We start from the raw sequence: 17177 nt of genomic DNA on the forward strand, positions 1-17177 counted from the left end.
GTATCAGCTCTAAAAATAATGAAATCCTGTAATTTTCAGCAAAATGGATGGAAAAGGAAGATATTATGTTAACCAAAATAAGCCAGACATACAGAAAGACAAGCATTTCATGTTCTCTATCCTATATGGAAAGTTTAAAAAAAGACACATAAGAAGATTAGTAGGGATTGGAAAGTGTACTGTGGAAGTGGGAGAAGGGGTGAGGAAAGAAGAAGGATGGATGGACATGATCAATGCATGATGATCAATGTATATGCATGTATGGAAAGATTGTGACTCCCATTAATTTGAACAATTAACACATTATTGTAATTAAATTTTTTTAAGGAAAGGTAGAACAAAGGGGACTCATTTCATTTTTCCAAACCTACAAAGTTTCAGTACTTATGACATTGTGGTTTTGTATAAGGATAGACATATAGATTAGTCTGTTAGAATTGAAAGTCCAGAGCTGAACTCATCAATTTCTGGTGAAATGATATTCACTGAGAATGCCAAGACAGTTTTATGGGATTTTAAACAAGTGTAAGAAAAGCTGGGTGTCCAGATGGGAGATAATGAGTTTGGACCCAACCTCCATACCATATACAAAAATTAACTCCAAATAGATCATAGACCTAAATGTAAAAGCTAATACTAAAACTCTTAGAACACATTGAGGGTAAATCTTCATGACCTTGGCTTAGGTAACAGTTTCTTAGATACAAGACCAAAAGCATAAACAACAACAGAGGAAATAGGTAAGTTGAACTTCATGAAAATTGAAAGCTCTTCTACTTCCAAGGTCACCATCAAGAAAAATAAAAATTAAAATGTTTACAAATCATATACAGGTTTATTTCCCAAATATATAATGAGCTCTTACAGCACAACAATAAAAGGCAATACAATCTAAAAATAATTAATTTTAATGCATATTTCTCTGTACGTATTCAAATGGCCAATAAGCACATAAAAGAAACTCAATATCATTATCTTTAAAGAAACATAAATCAAATTGCAATGGCTTACTAATTAACATCCACTTAAAAAGGCAAACAATATTGAGCATTGGTGATAATCTCATACATTGGTGTTGCGATTATAAACTCCTGGGGCCACCTTAGAAAGCAGTTACAGTTACTCAAAATCTTAAACATGGAATTACCACATGATCCAGCAGATCCTCTCATAAGTATGTACTCGAGAATAGAAAACATGTCCACACCAAAAAACCTATCATAAATATTTATCCCATCATTATTCGTAATAACCAAAAAGAAGAATCCAAATGTCTACCAGTTGGTATGCAGATAATCAAAGTGTAGTATATTCATATTATGTAGTATTTATTATCCAGCAATGAAATGGAATAAAGCACTGATAATGCTATGACATGAGTGAGCCTTGAAACTATTGTGATAAGTGAAAGAAATAATTCACATATTAGCCAACATATTATACAAAATAGATAAGTTCACAGAGATGAAAAGTAGTAATTTAATAGTTCCTAAGGACTGGGCTAAAAAATAAATGGAATGACTCCTAATGCATATGGGATTTCTTTGGGGGGAATGATGAAAATGTTACAAAATTAGATAGGTGTGATACTTGCATAACTATGACTATACTAAAAAATATTGAATTATATATTCTAAAATAGCTAATTTTCTGGTGTGCGAGTTAAAACATACCTACCATACGGTCCAGCCATTCCATTCTTAGATATTTATGCAAGGGAAAAGAAAGCCCTCCATCTGTGGATTCCACCTCTGGTGGATTAAACTGATCACAGATCAAAAATATTTGTGGGAAAGATGTATCTATACTGAACATGTACCAAGGTATTTTTTTCTCTTCCATTATTCCCTGGACAATAGAGTATAATTATTTACATAGCATTTATAATGTGTTAGGTATTGTAACTAATCTAGAGATAATTTAAACTATATGGTCAGCCCAAGCATGGTGGTGTACACCTATAATCCCAGCACACATGAAGCTGAGGCAGGAGGATCATGAGTTCAAGTCCAGCCTGGCCTACATAGTGAGACTCTATCTCAAAACAAAATAAAACAAAACAAAAAGTATATGGGAGGATGTGCACAGGCTACATGTAAATACTATACCATTTCATAAAAGGGACTTGAGCATCCACAGACTTTAGTATTTGAGGAGTTTTCTAGGATTAATCTTCCACAGATATCGGTGGACTACTATATTTCTACACAAAGTTGTGTGCATGAATGTTCATAGCAACTTTATTTATAATAGCCAAAAGCTGGAACCAAACCAAATGACTATCAATGTGGTATACTATTCAGCAATACAAAGACATTAATTTCAAGCTGAATATTCTCTATCCAAAAATCTTTGGACCAGAATGTTTTGGATTTCAGATTTCTATCGGATTTTAAAGTATTTGCAAATATATAATTAGATATCTTAAGGCTATGATGCAAGTCTAAATGTGAAATTCATTATCGTTTCATGTATACCTTATACACATAGCCTGAAGGTATCTGTATGCAGTATTTTTAGTGTGCCTGTTTTGACTGCAACCCATTCCTCTTATGGCATCATCATGTCAGTTCTCAAAAAGTTTTAGATGTATAGCATTCTTTATTTCAGACTTCCAGATAGGGATACTCAGCCTGTATTGATACATCAGCAGATTGGGTGAATATCAGAATAGTTATGCTGATTGAAAGAAGGTAGGCACAAAAGGAATACGTTCTCCATGATTCCATCTAAGATAGAAGATACAAACCAATCTACAGTGAAGTCTGGGAGGGGCCACAAAAAGGAATTACAAAGGAACATGTATGAACTTGAAGGCAATAACCATGTTGATTATCTTGATTGTGGTGATGCTTTCATGGGTGTATACATACAGTATATATGGAGTCACAAGTGCATAAAAATGTAAAGACTTACAAAAGTCCTTACATTAATTTATTAATTTATTATTTTTTATTAAAATAATAAATTATTTCACATAATTTATTAAATGTTGATTATATGAGTTGGTTTATAAGCTTATGTCAAAATAAGAAAAAATAAACTCCCAATTGTCTGTGTGGCCAACATACAAACCACTATTCTGAATGTTCTATGAAAAGACGTTGAGGATATGGTAGTATAATGAGATATAGTAGTCCTGAAAAGAAAATGTTATACCTGTGCTGGGGTTAGAGAGCTAGAGAAGATAAAATGAGAAAGCATTTAAGTAACTGGACTATTTGAAACACTCTTGTTTTGTTTTGTTTTTTTCTTTTCACTGGTATGAGTCAATATTTGATGCTTCAGGGGAAAGTAGTTACTGTTAGGGAGTAATTCAGACTGGTTGTCGCTGGCCCACTGACAGTTTGAGTCCAAATCATATATTTTGAGATTTGTCTCTTAACATCCTTATTTAAAATGTGATTTACTCTTAGTCTGCCTAATCCCCATAATTTGTTCTCCTCAGTCCTACACACCTCCAAGCAACGAATTCAAGATCAGCATGAAATTGGAAGCACAGGATCCCAGGAATACCACCTCCACCTGTATTGCCACAGTAGTTGGACTGACAGGTGCCCGCCTACGTCTGCGCCTTGATGGCAGTGACAACAAGAATGACTTCTGGCGGTTGGTTGACTCAGCTGAAATCCAGCCTATCGGAAACTGTGAGAAAAATGGGGGCATGCTGCAGCCCCCTTTGGGTGAGTAATTAGACCCACGCTGTCCCTATTCAGTTAGGTTCCAAAAGTTAGAAATTCTATTACGGGAAAGTCTCAGTTCTCCTGTCTATCCCTTTTTTCATATGGTCTCCCAGAAAGTCCCATCCAAAGTGAAATAAACTGAAAAATCTGAACATTTCCACTTCTACATTGGCTTATGATATCCAGTATCTCTCACACTCTTCCTTTTCCTGACCAGAAATTGCACCCTTCGTCCTTTCCTTTCTGTCAACACTCACTTACCTTGAAAGAGAAAGTAGAAGTCAATCTTACCACTTAATGTACTTCAAAAAACATAGTGCCCTGCTTCTCTCACACACTAAATAAATAAATCAAGCAAGCTAACTAGCGAGCTTTTACCAAACCCTATCTAATAATGACAAGGGGCAAAAGAAAACTTTCCCAGTAAAAAGGATGACTGTTATAAGGATCTCTTATCTCTTCTCCCCTAAATTATAATATGGTCCTTGAAATTTTTTGTCTGAAATCATTATTAAGAAAATCTTATTATTTTACTTAAACTATTAACTCCAATAGACTTTTCTCTTCCAAATCAGATGCACCTTTTTTGCCTCAGTATACCTGAGAAAGTCAGTTCATCAATTACTGTCATTAGTGCAGTGAACCTCCATTAGGGACAGAAATTGATTATGGTCTTTGGGCCATGTTCTCCTCAGGAAGTTGAGCTAGGTTAATCAAAGTTAGGGAATATATATCATTTGAAAGAGTTCCCCAAGTGCTTGTTTAATATTTTTCTTCCATGTAAAAATCATTTTATATAATGTTTCAAATATATATAATTAAATAACACAGTGAATGTCCATGTATCCTTTATTGTTGATAATTACCAACACATAGTGAATTTTATTTTGTCTATACTTATATATACTCCCTATCCTCTCTTGCCTAAGTGCCCAAACAGTATCATTTTATCGTGAAATAGTATGTCTTTCCCATAGGATATTTTTGAAACATAACTATAATGCCACTATTGTAAGAAAATAACTAATAATTCTGTAATGTCAGTACATATTTGACAGTGTTTAAATTGCTCCAGTTGTCTTTCTCAACTCTCCTCCATGCATGCACATGCTTTCTCTTTCTCATGTTTTTTTGAATCAGGATCTAAGATCCACACATATTGTAGTTGGTTGATGTGTCCCTAATGTTTCTTTTAGTCTATGAATATCCTCATTTTTTCCTTGCCATTTATTTGTTGAAAACTCCAAGTTACTTGTCTTTAAAATTTCCCACAATTATATTTTGCTGGTTATATTGCAGTAGTATCATTTAACATGTTTTGCTGTTAACATGTTTACTGTGTTTCCTGAAATTGGTAACTAGAACTAGATATTTTACAAGATTGAGGTTCAGTTTTTCACAAAAATATTTCACAGATGGGGTTTTTTATTTCTGTCAGGAAATGTATATGATTTAGTTGCCTCTTATTTTATAATGTAGCAGCCATTGATGCTCATAGTCTGGGTTAGGGGACAACAGATTTTCTTAATGTGTCAGATAGTAAATATTTTAGACTTGAATACCATATGTTCTATATCACAACTACTTAGCTTTGCCCTTGTAATTTGAAAGCTGCCATAGATAATACATAAATGAATTGGCAGAGCTGTGTTCCAATAAAACTTTATTTACAAACAACAGATGACCAAGCCTTCTGGCTGTAGTTTGCTAAACCCTGATTTAGGTCCATCAATTCATTATGGCTTCGAAATGAGACATTTTAATCCTGCCATTCTTTCTACATAAATAAAGTAGAATGCATCTGCTAAGATAAACTTTCATTGCCTCTTTGGATATCATGAGATATAGTTCATACAGGATTCTTTTCTTTATTTTCAGAATAATGAATTGGTTTACTAGCATCCTTCAAAAGTATTTAAGGAAAGTTGTTTAGTATCATAAACTCAAGAATCCATGCATATTTGTTGTGTTTCAGTTCCTCACATTAATTGTGCATATTTATGCTCAGTTGTCCCATTTGGGGCCAGAAGGAGCCTCATCAGGTTGTCCTTTGACTCTCTTAATTATATTAGTACTGTTTGGTAGCTCTTTGAAATGTCAGAATGTTCCAGGTTTATTAGCTTTTGTCCCTTTGACAAAATACCTGAGATAAAGAAAGGAGGAAAGATTTATTTTGGCTCATGGTTTCAGAAGTTTCAGTCCATGGTCACTTGGCTCTGCTGCTTCTGAGCCTGGTTGTGGTAGGGCAGAGCCTGATGGTAGAGCAAAGTATCTTACCCTATAGTAGACAGAAAGCAGAAAGACTGAGATGAAGGATCTGGGGACAATATAAACTCTTGAAAGTTATGCTCCCAATGACACACTATCTCCACATTCATCTATGAGCTCATCAGTGGACTAATCCATTGATGAAATTAGAGTCCTCATGATTCATTTACCTATCAGTGATTAGATCTATCAGCTGGGGACCAGCCCTTCAACACATGTGCCGTTGAGCGGAGGGCATTTCATATCTATATCATAACAAGAATCATTTTATATATTTCTTGCCCCAATGTGTAATCAGCTATTTCTTCCAGATGCTTAGGCTCCTTTTAGTGAAAAATTGTATTTAGAGACCATAATCTGGTATATATGTATGTGCCAGAAGCTTTACATAATTGTTAATGATATCAGAGAACTGGAGTAATGAGGGATATATATATGCAGTTTATTTATATATATTTGCCTGTAAAGTGTTTTACAAATGATAGCTTACTCTACGTACTTTTCTCAGCCTTTTTTCATTCATTGATAGGCCCTAAAGACAACTTCACAGTAGTATGGAGATATTCCTTATTCCTTTTCACAACTACATAGTTCTATATTATTCTCTTACTACTTTATGACTCACTATGAAGTATCTAGAGAGAATATTTTAAAAAATAAGTTCCCAGGGATAATAGAAACCATCTAAATTAAAGCCTTTTTTCAAAAATTCTCTAGAATCCTACATATCAAAAAGGAAAACAAATCAAACTATTCATAACCTACTATAACTAGGAATTAAGAATATCAAAGTTTTCAGTTACATGTTAGTGGAGATATGAAGATCTGCTAGCAGCAGAGCCAGTACCAGACCCATGCCAGAATGAAGAGTTTATGTAGGTGGAAACTATTAAAAAATGAGGGGGCCATGGAGGTCTAACACAGCCAAAATTTCCCTAGAAAGAGATAGTTTCATCCAGAATGGGAAATACTGAGAACAAGCTAAAACCTTGTGGATTAGAGTATAGGCTACTAGAGAATCAGAAAAGAGAGTCCAAGTTGATAGTGTGAAAGAATAGAGATTACATTGCAGTCTTGGGAAGAAAATGACCTTTCAGGGAGAGGGAGACTTGCTATTGAAGGAGAAAAAGAAAGGAAGGGGTAGAACTTAAGGTTATGTAGAATCAAAGAGTATCATAAACTCAAAAGACGTTCCAATATTCTCATCCCATCCCAAAAAAGCCCATCTATTAAAGAACATTTCACTGTGTCAACTCTTAAGTTCCCTGCCAAAATAAGACCTCTCATTTTTGTTGGTCCAGGAAAAAAAAGACACTTTAAAGTAATAAGGAAATAGCAGTCAACATCCATAAAAATCCTCTATATGAAGAAAAACAGATGAGGATGTAAAACTATTTTAGCTACTGAAAATTCTGCTGCCAAAACCAGTGACTAATCAGAGGGAAGCTATTGCACAACAGCCCAACTTGAGCTGAAGAAGTTCTGACAGATAGGGACAAATACTGTGTATTGTAGATGGTGGAAATCACACTAGAAATGTAGAATAGACAAGAAGATGTGAAATAGAATTATCTGACTGGGTACACATGATGGTATACAACTATAATCCCTGTTACCTGGAAGGTGAATATATGGAGAGTTACAGTTTGAGGCCAGCCGAAGCAAAAAGTTATACCTCATCTTAACAAACAGTCTAGGTGTGTTGGTTCATACTGTAAACCCAGCATAGGTAAGGCATACATGAGATTGAAGAATGAGGCATAGGAAAGGAAGGCAGAGAAGGAGGAGGAAATAGAAGAAACAAAGTCATCTCACTTGAAGAATCAATTCCAAGATGACAAAGGGACAGTAGATTCAACTGAAAAAACATAAGGGACATTGAAGAGAGAAATATAAATAATCAAGGAAAAAAATCTTAAGTGGTTTAAAAAGTCTCAGAAAGGAACTTCTAGATACAGAACACAATCAACAGGGGTCCCAAATGTAGATGTATATGTATGTATGCATGTGTCGTTGGAGCCCCTAAAGAAGATAAACAAGGGCTGGTGGAGTGGCTCAAATAGTAGAGCATCTGCTGAGTAAGCATGAGGCCCTGAGGTAAAACCGCAGTACTGCCACAAGAAAAGAAGATAAAATAATATAAAAGAATGACAAGAGGCCACAAACAGCCAAGGCAATACTCAGTCAAAAGAACAACGCTGGAGGTATCCCGACTTCAAACTATATTACAAAACAATAACAATAAGAACAGCATGGTACTGGCACAAAAACAGTCATGAAGACCAGTGGAACAGAATAGAGGACCCAGATACGAAGCCACCCAAATATAACCAACTTGTCTTTGACAAAGTCGCTAAAAATATACGATGGAGAAAAAGCAGCCTTTTCAACAAAAACTGCTGGGGAGACTGGTTAGCAGTCTGCAAAAAACTGAAACTAGATCCGTGTTTACCACCATATACCAATATTAACTCAAAATGGATCAAGGATCTTAATATCAGACCCCAAACTCTAAAGTTGGTACAGGAAAGAATAGGAAATACTCTGGAATTAATAGGGATAGGCAAGAACTTTCTCAATGGAACCCCAGCAGCTCAGCAACTAAGAGATAGCATAGATAAAGGGGACTTCATAAAACTAAAAAGCTTCTGCTCAACAAAAGAAATGGTCTCTAAACTGAAGAGAACACCCACAGAGTGGGAGAAAATATTTGCCAGCTACACAAAGGACTGATAACCAGAATATATAGGGAACTCAAAAAACTAAATTCTCCCAAAATTAATGAACCAATAAAGAAATGGACAAGTGAACTAAACAGAACTTTCTCAAAAGAAGAAATTCAAATGGCCAAAAAACACATGAAAAAATGCTCACCATCTCTAGCAATAAAGGAAATGCAAATTAGAACCACACTAAGATTCCACCTCACCCTTGTTAAAATAGCCATCATTAGCAACACCACTAACAACAGGTGTTGGCGAGGATGTGGGGGAAAAAGGAACCCTCTTATACTGCTGGTGGGAATGTAAACTAGTACAACCACTCTGGAAAAAAATTTGGAGGCTACTTAAAAATCTAAACATTGATCTACCATATGATCCAGCAATAGCACTCTTGGGGATATACCCAAAAGACTGTGACACAGGTTATTCCAGAGGCACTTGCACACCCATGTTTATTGCAGCACTATTCACAATTGCCAAGTTATGGAAACAACCAAGATGCCCCACTACTGATGAATGGATTAAGAAAATGTGATATTTATACACAATGGAATGTTATGCAGCCATGAAGAAGAATGAAATGTTATCATTTGCAGGTAAATGGATGGAATTGGAGAACATCATTCTGAGTGAGGTTAGCCTGGCCCAAAAGACCAAAAATTGTATGTTCTCCTTCATATGCGGACATTAGATCAAGGGCAAACACAACAAGGGGATTGGACTTTGATCACAAGATAAAAGCGAGAGCACACAAGGGAGGTATGAGGATAGGTAAGACACCCAAAAACCTAGATAGCATTTGTTGCCCTCAACACAGAGAAACTAAAGCAGATACTTTAAAGCAACTGAGGCCAATAGGAGAAAGGGACCAGGAACTACAGAAAAGGTTAGTTCGAGAAGAATTAACTTAGAAGGTAACACACATGTACAGGAAATCAATGCGAGTAAACTCCCTGTATAGCTATTCTTATCTCAACTAGCAAAAACCCTGGATCCTTCCTATTATTGCTTATACTCGCTCTTCAACAAAATTAGAGATAAGGGCAGAATAGTTTCTGCCGGGTAGCGAGGGGTAAGGGGGGGTAAGAGAGGGGGTGGGGGGAAGGAAGGAGAAATGACCCAAACATTGTATGCACATATGAATAAAATAAAAAAAATTTTTTTTAAGATACAGCTTTTCTTTTCTTTTTTTTTATTTTATTATTCATATGTGCATACAAGGCTTGGGTCATTTCTCCCCCCTGCCCCCATCCCCTCCCTAAAAATTTTTTAAAAATAAAAAAAAAGAATGAACACATAAACCAAAACCTTTCCATAAATTAAAGAAGACCTAAACCTATATTTAAAGGGTCTAATTTATTCCTGTGAGAATTGATTCAGATTGGTCAACTCTAAGACATTCTAGTTAAACTATTATAAGAAAAATTCTCCAAAGCTGGCAAAAGAAAGTCAAGTCTTTTACAAAGGAAAGAAAAATTGGCATCAGATTTCCCAAGAGCAAAATACAAAGCAAGACAAAATGAGGCAACATTTTCAAGAAATTCAAGGGAAAAAATTGGGAGTAAGGCTTTTATGTCTAGGCAAGCTGTTCTTCAGGTACTGTAAATATAATGATACAGTTTCCAGCATGTCAGAACTCAAAAGAATAGTGCAACCCCAAGTCATACTTGAGGAATCAAAGAAAGAACTTCATGCAACCAGGAGATAATCTATAACACAAACTAAGGCTGAAGCCAGGATAGAATTACACACACACACACACACACACACACACACACACACACACACACACAACACACACACACACACACACACACACACACACACACCACCCCCCCCATGATAAGAGAAACAACACAGTAATTTGAACCCAGAAAGTTTAATTGTTAGCTGTATCACAGAATTGCGAGTAATGAGGGATTTGTTTAAATATATAGGAATAGCAAACATAAAGAGAATCCATTATCTTGGGGCTGAGATACAGTGCCCCAAGAAGGATTTTCCATCCCCCATCATTCTCAGGACTGAGTATAGACCCTTGTGGGAGAGGACTGTGGCTTGCTGATTGACAGAAGTCACTGTGGTGCCAGGTTGGTAGAACTTGCTAAAAATTTGCCCTTCGAGGTTCTGGAGGAGGGTGTTCATTGAGAGGTAATCTCTCTGGAGGAACAGTACTATGAAACTAACCTAGGTGGTAGTGGTGACGGGGGTGCTGCTGCTGGCCACTGGATGCTACTGGCTGCCACACACTGCAGTAAACCATGATCAGAGAAGATAGAAGTGCTGCAAGAAACTGGAGCCAACAATGAAAGCAGAAAGGAAGTTCCTTTCTTCCTCTCCTGTCAGGAGTTGGGGAGAAGGAGGAAATCAAAAGCTGTTGTTTAATGGGTACAGTTCTGAAGTACATGGTGATTATGATTGTACAACAATGTGATGTACAATTAAAAATGATTATGATGGAAAATTTTATGTTGTGTATGTTTTACCACAATAAAAATTACCAAGCTTACAAACAAGCAAGAGAAAAATGAATCAGTTATAATTAAGAGTCTATAAATGACACAGATGATAATTAGTAGACAAGAACATCGAGGCAATTATTTAATTAAACTGTATGTTTTCTACAAGGAACCATGAGTAGAGAAATGAAAGATAAACAAGACTCAAATTGAACTCTAGAAGGGAAAATATAAATATCTCAAGTATAAAATAAACTGGATGTAATCAATAACATTACTTCCTGGAACTGTTACAGAAGAAAAGATTAGTACACTTAAAATAGTTATACAAAGTTTCCAAAAAGGGACTGAAAAAAAGCAACTTCAAGCAGCCTAATATGTGTACAATTTGAGTCTTGAAGGAAGAGTAGGGAGCATAGATGAACTTATTTGAAGAATAATGACTGAAAATTTCCCAAATGTGATGAAAACTATAACTTCACTGATCAGAGAAGCTCAGTGAACCCCAAGAAGAACAAAATGAAGCCAAGGATTTCAATGAACATCATTATCAAATTGCTGAAAATCAGTGATAAAGAGAACAATCTTATAGTATCCACAGAAAAATAGCGACTAATACAAAGAAGAACAAAGAATGACAGCAACTTATCAGAAACAGAGCTAGAATGTAGTAGAGTGATGTCAAGTTCTTAAAAAAAATACTAAGCTAGAATTCTATAGCCAGCAATAATGTTTTTCAAAAATAAAAGTGAAATAATATTTGCAATTTAACAAAGCTTAGAGAATTAGTCACCAGCATATTAGCACTATAAGAAATGTTAAGCAGGGCGCCAGTGGCTCACGCCTGTAATTCTAGCTATCAAGGAGGGAGAGATCATGTGGATCGTGGTTCAAAGGCAGCCTAGGCAAATAGTTTGCAAGACCTTATCTCGAAAAAAAATGCTTCACAAAAAAGGGCTGGTGGAGTGGCTCAAGGTGTAGGCCCTGAATTCAACCCCAGAACCACAAAAAAAAAAAAAAAGAAATGTTAAATGAAGTCCTCTAAGCAGAAGAAAAATTATACCATATATAACAGTGGATCTGAAGAAAGGAATAAAGAACATTTGCAGATAAATTTAAAATATATTGTAAAAGCTCCATGATTGAGGCTGTATGCATCTGGCACATGAATAGACAGCCTCAGTAGTGGAAAATAATGGCAAATCCAGAAGTAGATCTGACTATGCATGAAAATTTGATACATGGTAAGGCAGTATCTTAGTCTGCTCAGGCTATTAAATGAAAATACCATAAAGTGTAGCTTATACAACAGAAAGATATTTTCTCTCAAGTGTAGAGGCTAGAAAATTCAAAATAAGGTTTTAACAGAGTTCAAATTCTGGTAAGAACTCTCTTCCTTGCTGGCTTTCCTACTTTGTCCTCACATGAAAGAGGGAGGCAGAAAGTCCAAAATAAGGTTTTGACAGAGTTCAGATTCTGGTAAGAACTCTCTTCCTTGCTGGCCTTCCTACTTTGTCCTTACATGAAAGAGGGAGGCAGAGAAGAGGGGAGAGAGTGAGTGAGTGAGTAAGTCAGTCAGTCAGAGACAAAATCTCTTTTCATAAGGCCACATTTCTAACAGATTTGGGCCCCACTCCTATGACCTCATTTAGCCTTAATTATCTCCTAAAGACCCTCTCTTCAGACACAGTTGTATTAAGGGTTAGGACTTCAACATGAATTTGAGGGAAACACATTTAGTCCATAGCAAGTGTCATTAAATCAGGGTAAAATGAACTTTTCTATAAATGACATTGAGATAGGTGGGTAGCCATTTTGGAAAAAATGTAATTGAGTTCATATAGCACAGCATATACCAGAATAAACTGAAGCTGGATTATAAATCAAAATGTGAAAAATAAAATCTTAGAAGTAGTGGAGCCAAGCATGTTGGTTCATGCCAGATGTCTGGAAAGTAGAGATGGGAGAATTGTGGTTTGAGGACAAAAGTCCAAGACTCAATCTGAAATATAATAAAAGCAAAAAGGACTGGGGGCATGGCTCAGGTAGTAGAGTGCCTGCCCAGCAAGTTTAAGACTGAGTTCAAACCCCAGTACTACACAGAAACAAAAAGAAGCAGCAGCAGCACTGGAAAAAACAGAAACTTCTTTATAAACCTGAATAGAGAAAACCTTTCTGAATATGACTCAATCCAGATAAACTGGTAAATTTGACTATATAAATGTTAAAAATAAAACCTTTTTAGGGAAAAAATACTCCATGCAAAGTTAAAATTGGGGAAAACATTTACAACATATGTGACAGATAAAAGGCTAATTAATTTTTTTAAAAGTCATAAATTTGGACCAGGTATGGTGGCACACACCTATAATTCCAGCTACGCAGGAGGTAAAGGTAGGAGGATTGAGGTTCCAGGCCAGGCTCACAAAATATTAGTGAAATCATATCTCAACAAACAAACCAAGTGTGGTGATCCACACCTATAACTCCAACTACTAGGAGGCATAGGTAGGAAGATTGTGGTCCAGGCTGCCCTGGCTAAAAAACATAAGACTACCTGAAAAATAACTAAAGCAAAAATGACTATGGGATATGAGTCAAGTGGTAGAGTGCTTGCTTACTAAGTGTGAGGTCCTGAGTTCAAACCCCAGTACCACAAAAAAGTCATAAATTAAAACTTTTTTAAAAGACTAAGACCAATATGAAAATGGACTTAAAAGATGAACAGACAGTCCAGAGGAGGTATACAAATAAATAGTCCTCAAACCTATGAAAATATGCTTACCTTCACTCATAATAGAGTAAGTGCAGATTGAACTACACGGAGATATTCTTCCTTACCAGACTGACAAAAATTCAGACAGTTGAGGACACAAGACTTTGGGGAAACAAATCCTCTTTTGTTGCTGGGGACACACAGAGTGGTGCAATCCTTATTGTGGACAGGGATATACAATTTGCTAGTATCTGAGTGCATTTAACATTTGACCCGAATTCTTAGAGTAGGCAATCCTACTCTAAGATTATGAAGAGATCCTTCCACAAAACGCAAATAGTGGTTGTTTGCAGCATCATTAAGAGGTTGGTTGAATGTAATACAGTACATTCACACAATGAAATACCATGTAACCAGAATCTAGGATAAAGAATATCTCCATAAACTGACATGGCATCATTTCCAACATACATTGTTGATGTGAATAACTGGAAATTTCAGTGGGACTCAGTGGCTCATGCCTGGAATCTCAGCTACTGAAGGCCAGTCCAGGCAAAAAGTTAGCAAGACCTCATCTCAACAAAACAAGCCAGATGTAGTGGCATGCACCCAGCTTCATGGGACACTGCAAGATCAAGGTCTGAGGCAGCTCCAGGCAAAAAAACAGACCCTACCTGAAAAATAACCAACAAGTAAAAAAGGCTAGAGACATGGCTCAAGTGGTAGAGCATTTCCCTAGCAAGTGTGAGACCCTGAGTTCAAATTCCAGTTCTTCCCCCAAAAAAGAAAGTTGCAAAGGAGTGTATATGATATGCTACCTTCTAAGAAGAAGAAGGGGAAATGTGTTTATATATGAATATACACATATATTAATAAACATGAAATTATTTTTACTTTTTTGTACAAAGGAACAGGAGTGTTAAACCAGAAAATAATGAAAGGCCATCTATTGGGTTTATCTGGGATTAGGACAGAAAGTACAGTGATGAGAGACACTTTTTGAGAATATTCCTTTATATTCTTTTGACTTTTGAATTATATAAATGTTTTACCTAATAAAATTAAGCCAAAAAATGAACAAACAAACCTAAAATTTGTTACAGATTGAACTATGTATCAATGAATGTCATAACCAGATTGAAAAAAATATTCAAGTAATAAAATATTTTATTCAAATAAAAAATATTCAAATAAATATTCAAATTGTGCCCATAATGGGATATATTCTAAGGAAAAAGAAGCTGTAAATTCTGACTTTTTAAAAACAATATTAGCAATTTAGACATAATAATCTGAAATCATTTTGCATGTATTGGAAATAGAGCAAATGGGTAAATAAGATACAAATAATGGAATGGGGAAAGATGAGGAGGAACCCTACAGTATTGAATTTGAATTGTAGAGTATTTGTATGAACTCTTGACTTTAAAATATATTGATATATGCATCGTGTGCATGTAATATAGTATGTAGATATATGTGTGTATGTATTTCCCAAGCTATGTCCATTGAAAAGGCCTAAACGCAATTATAACTCAGTAGTGAAGTACACACCTTAATTTTGGGTTTTTTTCTGTACTGGGGATTGAACTCAGGGCCTCATGCTTGTAAGGTAAGCGTTCTACTGCTTGAGCCACACTGCTAGTCCTTTGCTTTTAGTTTGTTTTTCAGATAGGGTCTCATGCTAACTTTGCCAAAGTTAGCCTTGAATCATTATCCTCCTACCTTCACCTCCTGGGTAAATGGGATTACAGGCCTGCATTACCACACCTGACCCTTGATTTTGATTTCTAAATCTCATCCCTCAGTAAAAAGAATCATATCCCTTAGAGAAATGACTGATTGCAAGGCCAAGCAGAAGAAAAAACATAAGGTGAATCTAAAATAGCACCTTATTATGCCAACAAAGAAATCTTAAAGAATGATAGAAATGTACCAAAGGACACAGGGCTAGTCAGTATCAGCAATATGATTATCAGCAAAATTAATAAAAGTAAAAAGATGATAGTTATAGCATCCATTGGTCCTTGCCATATACAATGAGAAAGCAATTTAAGTTAGAAAGAGAAGTCTCTCTTACAGAATGCCAGCTAATAAATAGAGGGAAAATCACTATTTCGCAACTATTTTAATATTCAGTTCAGGCAAGAGTAACACATGAATGTTAAAAGCATTGAGTAAAACATACTTAGGGGTAGGATAGTAACACCACCTCAGAGTTTCTCTTTTAATTACCTGTTTATTTACAAAGGGAAATTACAATGAAGAAGTCTGTGTGTCACCCCTTTACAAATTTAGTATCATAGTAATTAGACAAACTAAAACTTTTATACCTCTTTTTTTGTTTGATTGTTTTATTTGCGTGTTTTGTTTGAGACATGATCTCCCTATGTTAGCCAGGCTATTCTCAAACTCACGCACTCATGTGTTCCTCTCACATCAGCCTCCTGAGTAGCTGGGATTACAGGCAATGCCTGGGTAATTTTGTGCCTGTTGAAGTAATAGAATGAGAAGTACTCAACATCACATTTGAAGTATTTTTGTCAAAACTCTTAAGCATGAATCATAAGGAAACAACCAAAAAAATACAAATCATGAGATATGCTATAAAACCACTATCCCAGACTCAAAAAAATGTCAGTGTCATGAAAAGTAAACAAAAGGAAATAGGATTGTTTTAGATTAAAGGAGACTAAAGCTTAAATTATATGAAGGTGTAATTCTTTTTTACTTTCATTTTTTCTTCTCCTCCCCCTGAATTTAACTATGGTTATTAATACTTAGTCCAAAAGGCTGATTCTTTGTTTTTCATTTTTACCTGTATCTTGAGCTTGATGGATAAGAGTATGACCTCAGGACTCACATTACTTGGGTTTCAGCCCTGTCTGTGTCATTTGTACATTTTGAAATCTTAAAGCAGTTTACTTAACTTTTGCCCATTTTACCCTCTAATAAAATGAAGATAATATCCATCTCTCAAGGCTATCTAGAGGATTAGACTAGAGAGTCAATGGAAAGTGATTGGCACAGGACCTAGCACACAGTAAACTATTCAAGAACAGCAGATGCTCTTGTTATTTCCAACTCTACAGCTTTGGTGCAGCCTCTCTATTCTTTTGAATATGATGAGAACACTGAGACAGGTTGGGAGGCTATTAAAACATTATATTTAGGTTTATCTCAGGATGGAGAGTTGAAGCCAAATTGAAAGAAGCACTGGGAGCTTGAATTAGAAGACCAAAGTATACCATTGCTCCTAGTTTTACAGTTCATTAAGTAAATGGTATGTTCTTACTAATTTTTACTTGGTGGATAACAATGGACAATT

General features: G+C 35.7%; 1 protein-coding gene across 15 annotated transcripts in view; it reads left to right on the plus strand.

Annotated features, from left to right (window-relative positions):
- Scmh1 (Scm polycomb group protein homolog 1) overlaps window positions 1-17177 on the plus strand; it is a 177611-nt gene that overhangs the window by 73052 nt on the left and 87382 nt on the right. For 14 of the 15 annotated variants that reach the window (XM_074080451.1, XM_074080442.1, XM_074080443.1 and 11 more), the window contains one exon: window positions 3449-3683. In XM_074080451.1, coding sequence (XP_073936552.1) covers window positions 3449-3683 — 235 coding nt within the window. Of the gene's footprint in view, window positions 1-3448; window positions 3688-17177 lie in introns of all 15 variants that reach the window. The other variant, XM_074080452.1, reaches the window with a different exon arrangement.

The sequence above is a fragment of the Castor canadensis genome, chromosome 7 (assembly GCF_047511655.1).
Source record: "Castor canadensis chromosome 7, mCasCan1.hap1v2, whole genome shotgun sequence".
NCBI classification, from domain to species: Eukaryota; Metazoa; Chordata; class Mammalia; order Rodentia; family Castoridae; genus Castor; species Castor canadensis.